At 37.0% G+C, this 21,121-nt stretch overlaps 1 protein-coding gene across 21 annotated transcripts in view; it reads right to left on the bottom strand.

Moving 5' to 3' along the window:
- LOC131678835 (restin homolog) overlaps window positions 1–21,121 on the bottom strand; it is a 289,770-nt gene that overhangs the window by 55,573 nt on the left and 213,076 nt on the right. For 19 of the 21 annotated variants that reach the window (XM_058959209.1, XM_058959221.1, XM_058959223.1 and 16 more), the window contains one exon: window positions 11,616–11,726. In XM_058959209.1, the coding sequence (XP_058815192.1) occupies window positions 11,616–11,726 (111 nt within the window). Of the gene's footprint in view, window positions 1–10,868; window positions 11,377–11,615; window positions 11,727–21,121 lie in introns of those variants that run through there. The other 2 variants (XM_058959231.1, XM_058959230.1) reach the window with 1 other exon arrangement.

Here is a 21,121-nt window from a genome sequence, read left to right as displayed (position 1 = left end):
TTGAGACATGTTGCAATCAACAAGGATCAACTCAACTACGAACCATCCACCATTCTGATCCGGATATGTATGTTTGTTTGTTTTGTATAAATCCACAGGTAACATTGTTATCCGTTCGCTATTGAAAAAGGAGTCGAATAAAAAACAGTCACTGTCGGTTGGTAAGCCTGCTATTCCTCGCTAGGGATGTTGATTTTTTACGACTTGTAGCGAATCGGATTAAGATTTAGAATTTGGGCTTGTGGCCGATTAGATTCGGACCATATATAACCCGAGGTGAAGACATTGGTCTCGTAGGTGAGTCATTATGTTTGAATGTCATAACCAGGAAGGATTATTAGTATGTGAAGAACCGTAGCTAAATTTGCTCTACTTTAAGAATCAGCTGTGAAGTCTGTCAAACCAGAATCAATATTTAAACAATATTTAAATTTGTTGTTCCATTTGCAAAAACTATCAACAGCAAGCTCCACATTCACATTCCAACGGTCGCGCTAGTGCACTAAGTGCATGTCGTTCTGATTCTGAAAATTGTATTTGGGCATAATTTGTTGTTCGTTCAGCAAGCCATCTACACAACCTCCGCAAGGTCTTCAATTTTGTTATGCTTTCAAAAAACAAATTGAATGCTTCGTTTTCCAAATTTGTGAAACGTTTCGAGGTTTTCTTTATAACTTTTTTTCTTGTGGTTTTAGGAACAAACAGCGACAACATAATTTCTAACTTTAACATTTAACATGAGCATCGAACCACAATCACAATCGCAGCGGACCCAATCGATTGGTGCCAATTCCAAATCACTGAACCATCCCTACGATAATATTCCACTCCCGCATTTGGTTTGGGACCGGAACAAAGTAAAGCAACCGTACTGAACCCGGAAGGACAGGAAACAAAGATCGCCAATTAACCGTTGCGACACAAGCAGCTACTCATTGGAACGGAAAACTCCAATAGCATTCGATAACCCGCGGGAACCGAAGCAGCTGGGCGAATACTAGGTACCTATGTGTATATGCGGTAGATAGAACTGGTATCAATGAATTGAACTGACGGGTGCCTTCATGGAAAGCAATGCTAAGCTCAATCGCATCCTAGTGATGTTCCGGAAACGAATAGCCGCAAGTATATGTCAAGTTCAAACGGATTGTTCTATCATCCAGCCCAATGGGGACGGCAATGGATGTTTCTTGTTTGATGAGACAGGTTATGCGCTGTGGGCGCGGTAGAAATACCATTGCAATGGTGCCGTATGGATGTTTGAAAGCAATGGTCTACTGGATGCAATCATTGATAGGGTAATTATGGCTGGAGCTAATTGAAATTTACGAGAGACCCATTCGAGCGAAATTAATCTCTATCGAGCTGGCAGCGCCTCAACCCGTATAGAATAGTATCCCGATCAGAATCCAACAACAAGATTATAACAGGATGCAATTTTCGTAGTAAACTGTGTTATAAATTTGGTCTCGTTAGTAGTTAAAATCAAGGTGCTTAGAGTTCTAAGGTGATTCGTCTTTGGCAGTAACTAGGTCAGGAATGAAGTAAGCATGCAGCAAGCTGCGGGGGAGAAAAATGATAGCGAACAACTTTGTTTGCATACTAAAATCCAAGCAAACATGGAGATGTAGTAAATATTCTTGTTGGCTATCGTTTTCAGCACCAACATGGCTGATCGGCGATTTCAAGGATCGTATCACCTGAGAATAAAAGTATCACCTGAGAATAAGTTGTTTAAAATAACAGAAAATTAAAACAAGTAACAGCGCGAGATATAGTTTTGAAATCTTTTTATTATGTGTTTCTGATCGGGATCAGAACGTTACTAGAAATCATTACTGTTATTATTAGGAGCATTTTATTGAATATTACTGCAATCATATAATGTCGAGTTGCATTGATGATAGTATTTATCATATTCGAAGTTCTGATGATACACAGAATAGGTCGTTAAGTATCATTACCATTCAAAAATATGCACTTTCTCGAACATATTTTTCGAGTACTGCTTCAAGGATTCTTTAGTTTAATTTCATATTTTTTGCGCAACGATAAAGTCTATAATCGAATGCAAATTAAACGGATGAATGGAGCTGTTTACTGATCGATTCGTCTGATTTAAATCATTCAGTGGACCCACGACAATCGGAATCGTCCCTTTTTGTCAAGAATACATTGTAAAAATTAGTTATTTCATTAATATTTCTAGTACAGTTCAGTTATAGTTTTCATAATAAATGTAATGTTTTATCAATATAATTTGAGTGTGTATATAAAACTGTTTTATCGAAATAGTGGAATTATCAGTGTCAATAAAGCAGGTTTTATATAAACATAAACTTTTCATATCTATCATGAAAGCCATAGCTGAACTAAAGAGATTAGAATAACAAAGAGACGCCATCCTAATTCAGTAAAAACAATTCAACTAGCAACCAAGCTACGTATCACAAGCAAATGGGCTGGCCTCACAAAATTTGTTTGTTGTTAATCCGTTTGTTTCTACTAGCCAATATAAAAATCTGATACGACTTCTGGTCTGCTGAGTTTCTCGACCACCTAAAACATAGTTATCTCCGCATGAATGGTATTTGGCAGCCGCAAGATTAATTGCGATTTTTTTCGATTTCAAGCGAATCCTCAACAAAAAGAGGCGTGGTTAACGTCTTGTACATATGTTCCTGTCTTGTCAGTTTGCTGGAAACAAAACCATATCAACATTTGAATAGGGCTAATAAGATTTGTAAACAAACTTTTGTTTTGCTGATTTCTCTTAATTTGTTATAATTTCAACACAGAAGACATTTGAAATTGATTCAACCAAGGGTAAAGTTGTCGATTCATGTGTATCTTTCATGAAATTCAACTCGACAGCGGAATAATGAGCAAAATAAGTTTGTTCACAAAAATCTCATTAGCCCTTTTGAAGAATTGATATCGAAAAGAGCTTTGCTTTGTTTCGCTGATTTAGAGCAATAACGGAACGACATTCATTTTTAAATGTTTGCATCATTTGGTATTCGTTACCCTCATGCTGAATTTTGTCCTCCCATCAAACAATTATTTTCTTGTTAGTGTTTCTAAATACGATGGTATTGTAACAAATTTGGTTTGAGGATGTAGCTTTTATCATTAAAACATTTAGTAATTTTAATGGATTGGATAACAATACTTCCTTAAAAACGATGCCACATAATGCTAAACATTTACGATTGACAACTCTCTTTTTAGTTTGGAATGACATTGACAGTTAAATTGGAATTCCAAACGAAACATGGCGTCTCTTTGTTATTCTAGTCTCTTTATGCTGAACCATACTAGGAGTGGTTATTGATTATCGATTTTTTTGCAATGAATGTAGCCTTGAAAGGGAGACAGACTTGTAGAACTTTATAAATGTTATCCGCATTTGTACTATACTTACTCAAACAAAATGTTTTAAGTTCTATCAATTTACTTTACAGAATTCGTTAAATTGATTGCATTTCGTCCATATCCAATTGAGCTATTTTCGTGATCTAGCCAAACGCATTTTTTATACATATTAATCTATCTGCAGATTTTTCAAATAGAATAAACCGATATGATCCGGTATTAAGTCAGACCGAACGAAGTCGCAAAATCTTAAAAAAATGATAGGGTTTGATAAAAAACTTCCGCAGCTCCATTCGACTCTTACCAGATTTGAAATAAGTTATAATAAGCAAGAATTATGGCAAAAAATAATTTCGAATTATAACGTAAGGGATACTGCGATTAAAACTTTAAACTCGTTTTTCTTGAAATCAATATGTCACTTAGTCCGGTCTGACTTAACACCGACCATATTTTTCTGAAACTGTCTGTACATTTTATGAAACTTTCTGTACATAAAGACTTTGTCACAAAAAACCCCTTCGCATACTTTGTTTTTCCAAAAATGATCAAGACTGTCTTTTGAAAAGGGTCAAACTTTTTTTACCATTTTTTTTTCAAATGGCTATAGTCTAAAAATGACTAATTCTACAAAAAACTGACTGACGGGTTGAAGAGTGCGGCCACACAGTAAATTCCCATATAAACTGAACTGAAAAATACTCAAATGGGGAGTAAAGGAAAATTTCAAAGTCGAATTTGTATTTTTGATGCCAAATGTCTTTAAAGTGCATAAAACGTCGAGATTTGATGTAAACTCGAAAAAAAATTTTTGACGAAAGTTCACTTTTTTGACCTTGCCATATTTTTGCCTTTCTCGTATAGAAAGGTTATGCAATCACTCTGAAAATCGTCAAACTACTCGTATTTTTTACTTTTAGGTTTTCTGTACTTTAACAGGGGCGTAGCTAGGGGTATGCAATGAGGGGCTGCTCCCCTCACATTACGCACCCTTCCCAGAACACCTCCCCCCACAAGTCACCCCCATCATACCCTCTCCCCAATCTAGCCACCTTCCCTCAAAGCAGCCCAACAGATCACCCTCAAACGTCCACCTTATGCACCCTCTTCAGACCCGCCCCTCTCTCATTCCAATCACCTTCACCCTGCAGGCATACCAATATAGGTTGGGGTGGTTCGGTCGTGGGTTATTCGTCCCCTTCACAAATATACTCCCCGCATGATAAAATAAGTTAGCCGAAAGACAACATTGAGTTAATGCTAATTAAGCTATTTTAATATTATATATTTTTGTTTCAAGCAGGGGCGCATCCAGATTAAAATTTCGAAATGTACACATTACGTAATACGCAAAACCTCATTTAAAAAAAAACCGCTGAAAATTTTGGTTTGAAATGATTTCGAGTTTGAAACTATTTTAATATTAAAACTAGTTTAAAATTTCTTAACCAGTTGAAAATTTTCGTGTATGTATGTGCAAATCGTACTGAATATGTAATATACATTTGCACTATTGTATTGAATATAACCAGGACAAATGAGAAAGGCACAATTACACCACTAGGTGGATTGAAACAAGTTTTTTATCTATTTTGATTTGTATTTTTGAAATATAGGTATATTATGTTCAAATAGACGAATGACCCTCGAGGTTAAAGCCCTAATAAATAAATAACAAACCTTCAAATTTATATACATTCAGATTTTTTCAAGCGGTTTTTTACCACCGTAGAATTTTTTAAAAACTGAATTTTTTTTATTGGTCTAAAATGTACTTTAGAGACTTGAAAATAATATACCAAAAAGTCGAAGGCGACATTATTTGTAAAATGTTCAAATTTCCAATTCTGCCGCAACGCCTCCTATGTATACTCTACCCGAGCAGAAGAAAATAACTTCAGAATATTAAATTCAAATATACTGTACCCAATACTTGAACACCACAATATGGTATTGACAAGCCTTGCATAAGAGGTAAAATCCCTGAAACAATAACCGAGACATGTACTACGAATGACTAGTTGATAATGAAACGTGTTATTATAAGACCTGAATAATAACAAAACCTTTTCAACCTTCCAATAACAAAATTCACTGTATGGAGGTATTGTTTGGTATTTGTAAAAATCACTGGAATACATAAATAATACTAAAATAAATTATTATACCTCATTAAGGTATTAAGTAGGTAGTGAAGAATGTTTTTTCAATACCTGCTTAATACCTCAATGAGGTATTAATAATCAATTAATACTAGGTTTTGGCATTATACCAGAAAATAGTATTGACATTGACAAGTTATTCTCTCCTGGTCGGGTACGCGTGCTGAAAACTTTAACCGCGTTTTTCTCGAAACCACATATTTGAACTGGCCGGAAACATAGCTCGAACAAATGATTTTTGATCTTTTTGAAATTTTCACAGCACATTCAAAATTGATTTCTCCAGCGACGTACGCAGGATTTTAATTTTTTATTGGTTATTTTTTAATCAACAATTTTGTTTCGATTTTCAGCTTGTTTTCACTAAACAGAGCGCCATTTCGCGAGAAAACAAGATATCGGAAAAATCCTACGTACGTCCTTGCTATTGTTATAAGAAATCGAAAAAAAATTAGTTTTAAGCTGGAAGTTAAAAATTACGGGAGATATGTTTCCGGCCGTTGACCCTTTCCAAAAAGAGACGTCCACGGGAAAAGGCTGCATGTCCATCTTGTGACAAAATGACTTGAAAAAATATTGTTTAAACTTTACAACTAGTATTATAAATCCCATTTGACAAGATCTCGATTCACCTCTTTATTGCGCCTAGAAAAATTCCTGAAATATGCCTATGTTTTCGTGTTCTACAGTGGTGTAACACTTTTTTTAACAACGGGTTTTTTTACGCGGATTTTCCAATTAACGTGGTTTTTCAAAAATATTCTAAGTCTTTTAAAATGCAAAGAATTGTGGCACTTTTTTGCGCGGATTTCGCAATAAACACGGTTTTTGCATTCTAAGTCTTATTGAATAATTTTTGGTGAGATGAAAGAGACGGGTCTGGTAGACTCCTTATGGCCCGCATCTCAATAATATGGGTATTTACGGAATGGATTTGACGAGTAGGTGCCAAAAATTGATTTTTGACGCCATTTTGAAAACCAAGATGGTAACTTTTGGTTCAACGAATTTCTCTATAACCCAATCAATATGGGTATTTTCGCAATGGTCTTGACGAGTAGGAGACAAAGGTCGATGTTTGACGCCATTTCGAAATCCAAGATGGTGGCTTCCAGATTAGCCACATTCGCTATAACCCAGTCAATATGGGTATTTTTGGAATGGTCTTGACGAGTAGGTTCCAAAAATGGATTGTAGATGCCGTTTTGAAATCCATATACAGGGTGTTTGGTGTATGTTTAAGAATCTCTCGAGGGGTGATTAACTGTCATATTTGTAGAAAAAAAAATCGTTCTACGCATACCATCAAATCTCAACCGTTACAGAGTTATTGAACTTTTTATGTCAAAAACTTATTTATCTTAAAACACCTCTGACTCGAAAAGTATACCTCTTATTTTAAATCTTTTAGTTCCATTGGAAAGGTGAGAAAATTTTCTATTGAATGGTGTTCTCATATCTTTCAGTTAATTAGTTTTAATTACCTTTTAGTTGTAAAATACTTCAAAGTTGATGTTTTTGATGAGGTTTTTGTTAATTTTCTCAAAATAATGAATTATGATTATAGCAATATCGTTTATCCAAAAGATGGGTTTGAGGACGATTTATAATTTGTTCTTCAACATGATATTCCTATCTCTTCTTGTTTCCTTGTAATTTCATTTCTAAATTTTTCCTGTAATCGACTTGCAAGTGTTTAAAAGACTTTAATCTAAAAAATACGCTTTATATCGTTATTATTAGGGCTTCATTGGAAAGTTGAGAAAATTTCCTTTCGATGTATGTACAGATATCTTTTAGTTAAGTGTACTAAATGACTTTTTACTAGTAAAAAAACTCAAAATTAGCGTTTTTGGAGAGTTTTGTAATTATTATAATTATTATTCAACTAAATTTATCATCCCTATTGTTCATTTGGTGCCCCTTAATATTCTCTACAACTTGTTATTTGACACTTTATCCGTATCGCTTTTCATTTCGCTGCAATTTAATAATTAACACAGCATGACTTCATCACAGATGTGGTGAATTCGAAATCGTTGTTTTTGCATATGAAACGAGGTGATAAAAATGATTTTGCTTCGAAACTAAAAGAGATAATTGAATGGAGCCAATGAAAGAATTGTTGAACTTGCTGAGATGCATTAATTCCATGATAATAATGGTGCTGTTTCTTATTTACTATTTTAAGAAAATAACGAAAATGCTAATAATAACACTATCTTTAAACTAATTAACTTCTAAAAGAATACTAAATTCACTTAACTGAAAGGTATTTATACCTTTTTCTATGCAAGATTTTCCTGGCTTTCGAATAAAAATAAGAAAATGTGCAATTAGTGCCATACTTTTTCAATAAGAGCTAGTATAAGTGAAAATGAGATAAAAATATCCAAGTTCAATAACCCAAACACATGAAAACAAGAAAAGATAAGTGTATCATGTCAAGGAACAAATTGTGCAACTCTTCAAGACTAAAAATTTGAATTATTAAAATGGTGATGTTAACTATTAAGATTTTCGCGAAATGGACGAAAAATCGATCAAAATTGTTAAATTTTAAATAAATTACTGTGAAAAGGTTACTTAACCTCATTAGCTGAAACATTTGAGGACATTTTTCAATGGAAAGGTTTCTCACCTATCCAATGGATCAAAAAAATTTGAAATGCAAAGTATATTTTTTAAGACAACTAAGTTTTTAACACAAAAAATGCAATAACTTAGTAACGGTTGAGATTTGAAGGTATGTGTAGAACGATTTTTTTCTCCACATATGACAGTCAATCATCCCTCGAGAGGGTCTTAACCATGAACCAAACACCCTGTAGATATTTTAGGAAGTTGAAGTTGTAGTACAAATAGTTTTAATTAAACAGTTGAATTTACTTGAATTTTAGCAATTCAATCAATTCAAACCCCCAACTCACACTACATCCTTCATTCTTCACTCACTTCCATTCTCACCGCACTCTTCTTGCTGAACACATAAAAATATTTTGCGTTTCGCTTATAATCGAGGAAGTTTTAGATGATCGCCCAGACTTTTCATGTGGATATTTCGGTGAACCGGAAGTCGCCATCTAGAATTTCAAAATGACGCCAAACATCGACCTTTGTCTCCTACTCGTCAAGACTGCTCCGAAAATACTCTTATTGATTGAGTTGTAGAGAATTTTGTTAAGTCGGAAGTCGTCATTTTTTATTTCAAACTGGCGTCAAAAATCAATTTCTGGCATCTACTCGTCAAGATCATTCCGAAAATACCCATATTGATTGGGCTGTAGAGAATTTCTTTAAGCCGGAAGTCGCCATTTTGGATTTGAAAATACCTTTAAAATTGCCTTGTTTGGTGTTCGAAAAGTTTCTCGAAATTTTACTGATTTCCCTGAAGTTAGTAAAATTAGAGGTTTTTTGATATTCTTCAGACTTTCCTATTTTTTTTAAAAATATTTTACTCAAGGTCGTAGAATTTTCTTGAAATTCAGATTAGTTTGACTAAATTACCGATAACCGTTAGCAAAATATACAGAAACTGTAAAAATATTTCAAAATTTTCAAAAGCTAGTAGAATTACCCCGAGTTTGGTAAAATATGTGTGAAAATCATGAACATTCTGCTGTTTATAGAAATTGTTTCCATGGAAATTCCATACGGCTGTTAATTGATTGGTCTTATACGGCACCAACAATATGTTTTTCAGAAGATGCACTTTATTATGCCGTAAAACTTCTTCGCAGATACTAGCTAAACCTCCGAAATTAACGGTTTCGAAATTTTAAAAATGCATACAAGAACGAGGCCTTGTACACAACTTTTAATACAGTGAAGACTCGATTTTATCAGCCTACTATATTATCAGCCCCCAATTGTGTCTACCCCTGATTTTATCAGCCTTTTGACCTGATTTTCTCAGCCTCATATGAAAATTGATAGTTGATTGTAGTTGTATGAGCTCTAGCAGACGAACCAAGTTGATTTCGAGTAAATCCTTTCTTGACCATATCTTAGAGATCCAAAATATGCAAAAATTAAAATTTAAATTTTGTTTTGAATTTTTTGAATTTTTTTGCGCTATCAGACCTCTTTAATGGTAATTCAAACCAAATAATCAGAAAGGAATAGGTGATGTTACGACTGTCGTTGGTACAGAGGGGTATATTCGGCTTTTCGGCGATATTATTTATTGACTGAAAAGCCGAATATACCCCTCTAATCAGAAAGGGTTATGAGGCTATATCTAGGGACTAAAGAAGAATATTTTAAGAGCTTCGGTTTATTAGAAAGAGAGAAAAATATATGTCCCGATTTCGGCAATGTCCTCGTTTTATCATCCTAAAATTCACTAAGGGACTGATAAAAACGGGTCTTCACTGTAACTTGATTAAGTTCAGCACTCAAATACACACCACAAAGCGTTGCTTAGTTGACTTATCTGTTATATTTCCTAACTTCAAATCCCGTGGACGTTTCTAAAATTGATGATATAAAAATGATCAAATGACGACCTATTTTATGCTCAACATTTTTGAAAGTAGTCTTCACAATATGATCGTTTCATTTTCGAAGTTTATTTCATAGAGAAAACAATGGTCAGAAGGAAAAGAGACCGTTCGAAAGCAACGCCTTTTTATTATTCTATCTGTTAAAAATGCTGCTTCCTCTACTGTGACGTATAATTTGAAACTAATACATGCTATAACTTCTCTAGCTAATAGATATACTCTACTTTGTACACCTATTTAAAAGTGATCTATTTCAGAGGTCTCCTAGTTCAAAAGGGCCCAAGGGCCCCGCATGATCCACGGACGTGTTTGCACTGACACGATGCTGTCCTTGAAGTAAGACAACATCGCTCTTGGCGACACCGCGCCTGACTCTGCATATAGGGGAGGGATGGAGATATTCGGAATGTCGATGGCGCTATGTTACAGCAACATTTCAATAAAACGTGACAAACTGTCTCCCAGAGGGAAATGGTGTCAATATCCGGTCCCATGACGATGTACTTTGGAGTAACGAATGCGATGACATTTATGGTTCACTTGTCGATGCAAGAGATGTAATGAAATGCGGTCGCCACAATCTATAGCGCCGAGCTCCGGTTGTTCGGGTTATTCGAGTTTCTGCGTCGTTCGATGTAATGTGACGCAACGGGGAGTGATATTAAAAACTTTTCGCCCGCTTTGCGTCGTCATGTAGGGTTTCGCTTTGAAAGCAATATGGGATGTTTTAGGGGTTCGTTTCATATTAATGATTTTTAATATACCGTTGCGAATAGCTCAATCCCATTGCGTGGAAATAAAAACACAATGTGAGTACTTTGCAGTAATTTTAATGTACTTACTTAATATAGGTATACAGTAGAACAGCGCACGATTTTGACAAGCCTTAAACGCTAATAATACAAAGTAAGAAGCAGTTTAAAATAAAACTTTGCATACACGCTACTATATGCAAAATAAAAGCAAAAACAGAAGTGTCTTTATTGCAATTTTCTTCATTGTACCAGCGTAGTAAAGTAAGTTAAAATCTGATTACACTCTGGACATCTCCTCTCACATCACGTTCCACAAAAAATGGTCTCCATTTCCAATTCCACTCCATCGTCGCGAATCACAAGGTTACGATTGCCATTTTGTTCCCACTTCATCGGGCTCCCCTTCCCTGAAGCCGGCGGACACACCTTTCAAGCCAACAGAACATCGTGAAGAATGCAGTGTCGTTCGTGGTTTCCGTGCCAACCCTGGAATTCCCGTCGCAAATCGGCAATCCTAAGCGCTCGTCTGCGAACCAAATCCGCCCAGCGTCCAATTTCATCGCTCTCGGTTTCTCGGTGCTAAAACGAGAAAAAATACCACCGCAAATATCAGTTATCTATAAGGAAAAAAAGAATTCACAAGCCTTCACGTAGGTACACAAAACGAAATGAAGCAATCAAGCCAAAATTACAACCAAGCAACCCCATAATTTCGTCAATCGCCGACTGTTGGCGACAATCGAGCAGCAAGCTGGGCGCGACAACATGTTTAGCACGCTACACTGTGCTGCTGCTGCTGGCGGTGGCGGTTGGGTTACCTGTTGAACATTTTTCTGGTACGTGATGGTCTGGTTGGCGCCCTCCTCCCGATCGATTTCCCGCTCCCGCATCAACTGCTCGATGTGGTTCTGCTTCTCCCGAAGGACATCCTGTGCAAACGAAACATGAGAGCGAGGGGAAAAAGAAAAAACAAGAGAGGAAAATGCTTTAACATGATTCGTTTCAGGTCCAGGTCGGAATGTTGGAATTTGCTTGGTTGACGGTGAAATGGCAGAGTGAAGCTTTAAAATTGAACAGTTTAGTGTTTTCTTTATTTTGCGGTAGATTGTTGAAGTGGCGTCAATTTCTCAGAATAAGTTGTTGTTACTTTACATTGTTAATACGTTTAGGAAAGGTATAGTTCCGTATCCTAACCAGTAGAACTTGAGTGAGAAATTAAATTTATTCCTTAAATCTTCTGCATAGTTAATTTACTGTGACATGAAAATGAGAGAATCCCCATCATGTCACAAAATGGATTATACAATAGAAAATATTCCAATTGTTCGGAGTAGTTAACGCTTTAGTCCAAAAAGTACATTAGTCCAAACTGCAGAGAACTTTCAAATCAACAGAAGCCACACCCTTCTACTTGCGCTGGTGCATTGTTTCGGGGACTGTGTCGGATAGAAGAGTGTATTCAAAACCAACAGTGAAAAACTGGAACGTTCAATTTGATTTATGGCTGTAATAGCGAAATTGGATAGCATCGCGAAATGCGTCCGAGGCAGAAAAAATATATTCATAGGGTGGATGTTCCAGTAGTTTTGATAATGCCAGTAATAGTGGGAATTCGAAAGAGCTCGAAAGTTGACATGATCCAGCAGGAGAATTTAAATAATTTATATTTTAAACAGTTATGGAATTTGCGTTCCGACTTCGTCTCATCAGAATCCGACACTAACTTAGTGACAGGACTAAAATAGCGCCGGATTGATGCTGGCTCCAAAAACGGTGATACTAACTGTGTTCCTAAGCAAATCCCTATTCGAGCATGATGTCCCGTCAATACGACGCTAGCTTAGTCCTGTCACTAAGTTAGTGTCGGATCCGATGAGACAAGGTAGTAACGCAAATTCCACAACTAATTTAGTTATATGTTTTGTGCCCATTACGCGCAACGATGGTTTTAAATAATCTTCTCCTTAGAGGAGAAAAATTGGTTTTTACCCAATTTTTCTCCACTAAGGAAAAATATTGCATAGTGCACAATTCTAGGTATTAATTGTTCTGGTACTTTAAATAATCAGCGGATTTTTTTGAATTACTTATTGATTGTTGTGTTTTCCTGAGAAGAGGCAATGGTATTGAAATTTCTTACTTATGTTTTTGCTCAGATTTGGGCGGCATTTTTTTACCTTGATAAAACGAGAACCACTCAAACTTTCAATACAAAGCAGAAAGGGTACCAAACAACAAAAACCATCCCAAGAACTTAAAATTAAGTTGTTATGCTGTTATGTTAAGTTTGCTCGAGATTTTGCATTATGAACCACTGTGCAGTAGAGTTGAAAATTGGGAAAAATCACAAAAAAGTCAAGAATATGCTATTTGTGTTGTACATTTGAGGGAAAATTTAAATAAATATTTAGTAACAAAAATAATTATGAAAAAATAACTTACTTTGAGACTTTGTGTTTTCAGTCAAGTTGTTAAGAATAATATTTTAAACAACTTTATTGAAAGCACGAAAACTTTATATATGCAGCATATCGATATTCAAAGCAATATTTAGAAAATTTCTTAATTCTAACATTCTAGATACTCATATCTTGAATAACAATGTATATTTCATTGTTTCCAACAGCTTTTCAGAGGGTAAAGAGAATGTAATAGTTACCATAAATAGTAATATTAGAACATTTTATTCCAAATAGGTTCTTTTCATCAATAACCCAAAGCAAGTCCGTGCGCAAAAAATTCTCAAGGGAAGGGTTTTGTTTTTTTTACGTTCCTTATAAATGAAAGTATAGACACCTTCAAACTTTGGATCTTTTTTGAGAGGCCTGAAGAGCTAAGTCTTGTGTTCCAATCGACTAAGCTCAATAGATTCGATAAATATTTGTTCTCGAAGAGGAATCTTCCACAGGCATCGCAGCATCGTGGCAGTGCCGGATTGGTTAGTAGTAGCTAAGCCTACCGACTAAGCCTAAATCCCTTTAAATTTTTCCCACTTGGGAGTTTTGCATAATTCCAGGCGTTCGGTACTTATACCAAAAGACAGTTTCGGTTCATATTCCTCGTCGGCAAACAGAACCTCTGTGCTTACCTTCGAGACATCACTCGGTATAAGCCAGTGGTTTAGTGTTCACGCAAGACGTGTGACTTTTTGGAATTTAGTGTCTAACTAATGCTAATTTGGGTACTAGTTCAGATACATAGTCTAACTGGACACCCAGATGGTGCTAGTTACTGACGAGGAGAATCCGAAACACTGAAACAAAAAAAAAACCATACTTCATGTAAGGCATGTGCCCTCATGCACAAAGAAATTGGTCTTGTCCAAAATTTTTCCCACTTGGGAGTTTTGCCTAAATCTCTTGTATCTCGCAATCCTCATCCATCCAGGGCAATCGTTAGGTACTACTTCAGTAGGGACTGTGCTCTTGCTCTATTTATTTTGAGTTAATCGGTTTTTTCCATTGCTGCTTTTTCTTGCTTGCTGTCCAACCTTCGCGCTGTATCTGACCTGCTCACGTATACTGCAAATATCGTCACTTGTTGAGATACGAATGGATCTGGAGGTTTCAACCATAATGATTCACATCTGCTTACAACCGTCTTCGCAGGGCGTTATTCGTTCCAATTTATCAGCTAGTTGTTCCTGAGAGTTTCTCGGCGGCGGTATTTCTCCCGATAATGATGTCCATTTTCTCAAGCCATTTAGCTGCCAGGCACTCCGGTGGAGTGATCATCGACGTTGAAATTTCTCCAGTTGACGATATCCCGATTTTCACCGACTTTGTGTTTTTTTCCTTACCTCCCGTTGCTAGCCCACTGACCGACCTTTGATGTGTAAATGGTCTACTCACAACTGTTGCTAATATCGAAACATGTCGAAATATGAACCGACCCAGACAAACCTACCAGTATAATGCATCCCTTTCCAGCCACCCTTGCAAAGTTTCTTCAACTACTCGTTTCTAGAGTGACTGAGCTCAGATGACTCGTTATGTGTCAAAACGGCTCGCATTATATTTTTTTTCCTTGAACAGGAAGTAAATAAATTTTTAAAATATTTTAAAATTCACGGGAGGGGTTTGAACTCCTAAACCCCTTCCCTGACCCAATGCATCTTGCCCTGAACACACGAAGCATTCACGTTGCGTTGCGAAGCACGGTGTTATTCATTGATTGTGTATTAACGATTATCATATTGCCAATAGTAAGGCACTGATACTGATCCTAAAAATGTTCCACAGCTAAGTACCAATTACTCCATTATTTTAAATTCGTTGCATTAATTTTGCGTTCCCTTCGATAAAACCTTATTTTTGTGGGTACTGAAGCCCGCATGATAGAGTTGGCTAATGGGAATATCTCCGACGACCGACATCCCTTCAGGCTCAATGAAGGTCGATTTGGATATTTCCCCGATGACGGAAATAATGCCGATAAGTCTCCTTTTCGATACAAATTATATCCATCTAATAATACAACCGGCCCCCGATGGTCTACATCCGGACCAAAAATAAGCCATTTAACATCATCGATATATGAGTGATTTAACCAATTTAACCAAGTATCTTGTCTACGTACCTGCCCGGGAAGTAGAAATTGATGGTGCAGTCTCCAACAGGGACCTTAATTTCGAAGTATGGGATTGGCTGCTCCAAGAACCCGTTGCTTCGGTCAGTAAAAATCCTGGTTTGCAAAATATTGCGTTTGGCAAAAATCGAGGAGTATATGAAAACAACTTATTTTCCAGCAGCCTCCCCATTTATTTATAAACATTGCACTCTGCTGTACGCAAGCCGTAATATTTTTTTCTCACTTTTCTTTCGGCGCTGTTGCTGGGACTCACAACGTTCAGATTTGATCGCTCAATTTCTTTCAACTGCAAAAGGACGACTATTTTGATTTGTGACCGAAGCTTTAGGTGCAATTTGAGTAAAAACATCTTAAGTTAGGCTTTTCTTGTGTTTAAACTCTGAAGTTGAAAATAGTGTCTTGAAATTGTAATCGACTACTATTTTTTGCTTAGCTCCATTATGGCTGGCATAGCTACCCTATTCGAATACGGTGGAAAGCCTTTCCATAACACAAAATTGCAGACCGGATTTTCGGGACCCAGTCCTGGCAGTTTGTGGAAGCGGAAAGCTACGGCTGCCTTTGAAAACTTTCACAGCGAACATGTTTGCCTTTCGGAGAACTAGTATCCAGAAATGAAACGTATTTGTGTTTCAGTTTTGCTACAGCAATTGTTACATTTCTCCGAAAGTCTATACTCTGTGTGTAGAGCGATAGGCCTGTTTTGGCCCCATTAGGGAGAGAGTCGATCAATTTCTTTAAATTCACGGCCTACCATCAAAGGACTTCATATAAATTGGTGTCAATATTTTTGCTTTGTTCCTAAGAATCAGTATAATAACAAAAATGGTTAAATCGTGAAATAATTTGAGCATTACAAAAACGCGTATCGACATTTAAGCCAATGAGTTGAACAAAGACGGCAGACGCTGCATCACCAACAGCTTCAAATTGGTAGGTCGATAATAGGAATATGATTTAAATGGGCTCATTACCCCATGGATACGAAACAAGCGATGAAACAAACAACTGTGATGTGGATTTTGGTTCGCGGAAAAAAGGCCGCTTCAAAGCATTGGTTGGCAGCATTATAACTTTTCAGTTGGGGCGGCATAGCGTAGTTGTTAAGTCGATTGCCATGTACTCAGTTCACTTGGGTTCGATTCTCAACCCCGCCTGTAGGGTTATAGATTTTCCTAACCCGAAAAAAGAGACGACGGCCCCAAAACCCTTTGTAATCGAAACAAAAAAACTCTTCATTTTAATAAGGGACCATTCATACATTGCGTAATGCAAAAATTGCCCAAAATTGACCCGCTCTCCCCCATGAAACAAACTGTCACAAATTGTTTTACCTCCTCTCCCCTATTACGTGCTAGATCTTTAAAAAAAAATTCGGTTAAAACATGTTCCGTAACGTTCTAGCCCAATCCCCCCTCCCCCATATGTCACAACATTTTGTTATGCCCCTCCCCGCTCCTATAAGCGTTATCTAATTTATGATGGTCCCTAAACACTGAGATCACAGCATGAATAGGATCGAGATTTGGTTAGCGACTATTTACAACTGAAGTAGATAAACAAGTGAAGTAGATTAAAACAATGTTGTTACACTGCTGTAGTAGGGATACTCTTAGAAGTGTATGTTAAGTTTTTTTGTGCGAGGAACTCCTATCCAATTAAAACTCGTTTTCTAGTTTCTAACAGGGTTTTCAAATACAGGTTGAAAATCAAATCTATTTCGAATGGTTACTACTTTTGTTTTTATCTGACTTTTTTCCGGATGGGGCACAATAGTGAGGTATTTCAGAACGGAGTACAAGGGATGATGTGCTTTAGAGAGTATGTATTGAAAGCATTTCTGTTAAATTGATACTTTTCATGATTTTAATAAGATTAAAATTTGCCTATAACTCATCGTTATCGTTATCTCTTCTCATTGAACTCGTTCTTCTCGGGCTAATTTAAAATGTGGGTAAAATTCCAATTAGTGGGTAATTTTCCAGAATTTGTTTTGTACGCAGGGACGAATGACCACTGAGTTGAAGTCCGCTCGAATAAAACTATCCTATCCTATCATCATTCGTTTTGTATGAGAATTCTTAACTTTTTAAAAAATAATCGAAAAATTTTGATCGAGCGTACTATGAAATGTATCAAATCAAAAAAAAATCCATGGATGAAAAAAAGATTTTTTTCAGAAAGTTATCTGAGCAATCTTGTAAAACAACATTTTTCAAAAATTTTAAACATTTTTCAAAAAATTCCGAAAACATTTAGCGCATGAAATAGCTAGTGTATCCGTCCTACAAACTAAAATTTTCGGTGCAGTTAATGCTTATTTTAGGCCGTTCAAAATTATTTCATATTTTCTTCTCGAAAACATCGATAGTATTTCAGTTGTAGCTCCAGTTTGATTACTATCCTCGATTATTACTTCACAAACTTAAAAGCTAAATCAAACTTTTCCTTTTAAACGAAAATTAAAAGATTGGAAACGATCATTTATTTTTTGAAGTATTTTCGTTATAGAATATCCGAAAAAATATTCAGAAATCAATAGCGAACGACTTTCATGCATATTGCTAACATCGTATTATATACCATGACAACTTCCTATTTTTTCTCTCCTACTAACACAATTCCTTCCCCATGCGGCTCGTGGAGATGCAGAGGTAGTCTCGGTCTCTATCAATAGCGAGTGTCGAACTAACACTCCCTTCCTTCCTCGGTAGAACATGCATTCAATCAAGCACGAAGTGCAACTACCTTAATATTAACAAAGCTAATCTAAGCTAAGAACCACCATTGCCGCCATGGTAATCCGTATTGAATAGTTGATGTGTTCGTATAAGTTCGATCTTTCATCACTGCAAGGTATTTCATGACCACCCAAAATTTCCCTACCACAAACAAAACAGTGTCGTTAACGAACAGGTTTATTCCAGCTCTCCGCAAAGATCGTTTTATGTTTTTTATATAAAGTATAAAGAAAAGTGATTCTAGTACACTACCCTGTGGAAAAACAAAGTTTACTGCTGCTGCTGACGATACCATGGAATTACCTCGTCACTTGTATATAATTTTCCAGGTGACAGCTATAACACTTTAAAGGTAATGTGCGAATGCCATAACGCTTTAATACATTTTTAGCTTTGACCGATCGATGGTATCGACCTTCAGATCAGCCACTTCAGATAAACAAATACCGCCATTGCTATCTTGCTACGCTCTATATATTGCTTCCACTCCAGTAGCAACAAGTTCAAAGCAATTTCACACAAGTATTGTTTTCTAAATCCAGATTCTTTTTTCAAAAGGAAATCGGTATTGATAGGTTGGTGCCTTGAGGTGCTCCTTAATCAAGCCATAATATGCAATAAGTCGGTGGATCTCTGGTCGTGTGAAACTTGACACTTTCGGAATCGAAATCACAACTGATTTTCCGAACATTTGGAAAAAATCCACGCTGCATCGACCCATTTATTATTTCTAATACTTGTTCATTAGTTTGTATTTTTTTTAGAGTTGTCCTACTGGAGCTACGAGCTAGGTTCTCAAAAGGGCTCCCCTTCAGAAACACATACTACAATTTGCAGACGAGACAGGCGAATGGCGCCCACTAAAACACTACTTTAGGCCAATTGTAGCGGGCCGTGATTCTGAATGTGATATTCATTGTACGGTTCAGGTATGTGTGGGCGTAGGGACTCGCGATAGCGTGTATCATCGCGAAGGACTCGAGCATTTGTACGTTAACGTGTTCGATCGCGTGTGCGTTTGTATGTCGCGTGTGCTAACGTGTATGTAACTTCGCGCGTATAAATTCTATTTTATAACCGTGTGCCTTTCGCATATTCGCGTGTGCTCTAGAATGATCGCGCGTGAACCGTGAATCTGATACTTATTTTTTCGTGTGCTGTTCAGATTTTAGAAGAAAGTGGGTTCTTCCATATCACTAGAGTTCCCAGTCATGTCGCAGTGGAACGTGTGGTCTAGTGGATATGAGCTTTATTTTTTGATTGGTCCAACTAAATGTTGCTAAAAGTTGCTAGGATCATGATCATGATCTCGCGCGTTTGCAGGTTAGCGTTTGAGACCGCGTTTGTAACTTCGCATGTACTAAAACGTTCACATAATTACCGTTATCAAGTATGCGCGATCGCGGAAATAGGTGTGCGTGGATGATCACGAAGGGCTTAAGCGTTCGTATGTCGACGTGCTTGTCGCGTGTGCTCACGTGTATGTGACTTCGCTTGTATAAATTCGATTTTGAAACCCTGCGGCCATTAACATATTCGCAGACCGTCATTCATTTAGTTTTCGGTGTACGGACTACATTCTGACAAGGAGTGAGTTACCCCATATCACTAGAGTTCCCGGTCATGTCGTCATGGAACGCTTTGTCTAGTGGATATGGGAGTTATTTTTTCTTAATTTTTCAATTTTATTTTTTTATTAATTAATATGGGACTGCTGGACGCGAGCGCGGGTGTTTGCAGGTTGATGCTTGAGATCGCGTTGGTAAGTTTATGAGTGCTGAGACGTTCACCTTATCGCCGGGGTGTAATCATGTTTGCGAGTTCGTGGGCGTAGGTTGCTTGGAAAATCGCGAGGGGCTCTAATGTTTGCACGCTGACGTGATTTTGTAACATATTTGCGTGTGTTCCTGAATGGTCGCGCGAACCGTGAGTCTGATATCCAATTTTCGGTATGCGGTTAGTTCCATGCAGCTGGTTCCAGTTTAAATTAAATATTCCCTTGTACTAATAACAAAACATTTCGCGACACTAAGCAGCAACGTGTTTCTTTGACACCAATTGTAAAATGTATCAATGTGACAATGTAGCCCACGGCAATTCATTCCTCACAATAAGAAATATTTTCAAGTCATCGACGAAAAACAGTTTCCCTCCATTCTTTAGAACGAATACCGCATCATTCACGAACAATGAAAATAGTAGCGGATCTCATGTGACTACCTTGAGGAGCTCCAGAATTATTAGAAAAGGGTTCAAACACGATGTCACCAATTTAAACAACGACCTCGTGGTGTACAAGGTAGTTAACTGTGTCAAAAGCGGCCTTAAGATCTGTGAACACCGTGTCAACCTGGAGTTTTTTTTCTATGAACCAGGATTTTTTTCTGTGAAAAACGATGACGCTAGCTAGATTAGTCTCAACCGATCCACTCGGGAGGAATCCGTGCTTATGTGATGAAGTCTATCTGATAAGCGATTAGAAATTTTGACTCGACTCTCAGTGTAGTGATCCCGGTAATTCTCAATGTTGCTTTTGTCACGTTTCTTGACATAACTGAGCACTTACAATCATCAGGAAATTGCTGTTGACATGTCACATTGAAAAGGTGCGCCAGTGGGATCGCTAAAATATCGGAACATTTTTTTCAGAACAGCTTAAGACATAGCACTTAATCCTGGAGCATAGGACAATTTAGTTTTCCACATTGCAGAGAGAACCTATTGTTCTGAAATGGTGAATACATACATATCCACCGCATCAACGGGGACCTCACGTTTTCGAGTTCGATAGCAGATGGCGCATTTATTGTGCAGGCTCTCGAGAAGTTTCTGGTCGCCGAAGTTTCTGCCGTAGTCGCCATTGAAGACCTCTTCGTATTAACGAACGTCCAGAAGCCCTTCGGTTTTCGTCGTAAGTTTTGTAGGATGCGGTTCACATATACTTACAGCAATTTATTGTAACTTACGGGCTATTGCGAAAAAGCGCTTGAGAA

Source organism: Topomyia yanbarensis, chromosome 2 (genome assembly GCF_030247195.1).
Source record: "Topomyia yanbarensis strain Yona2022 chromosome 2, ASM3024719v1, whole genome shotgun sequence".
Classification (NCBI taxonomy): domain Eukaryota; kingdom Metazoa; phylum Arthropoda; class Insecta; order Diptera; family Culicidae; genus Topomyia; species Topomyia yanbarensis.
Note: the sequence above shows the minus strand (reverse complement) of the source record. Positions and strands in the feature narration are given on the sequence as shown.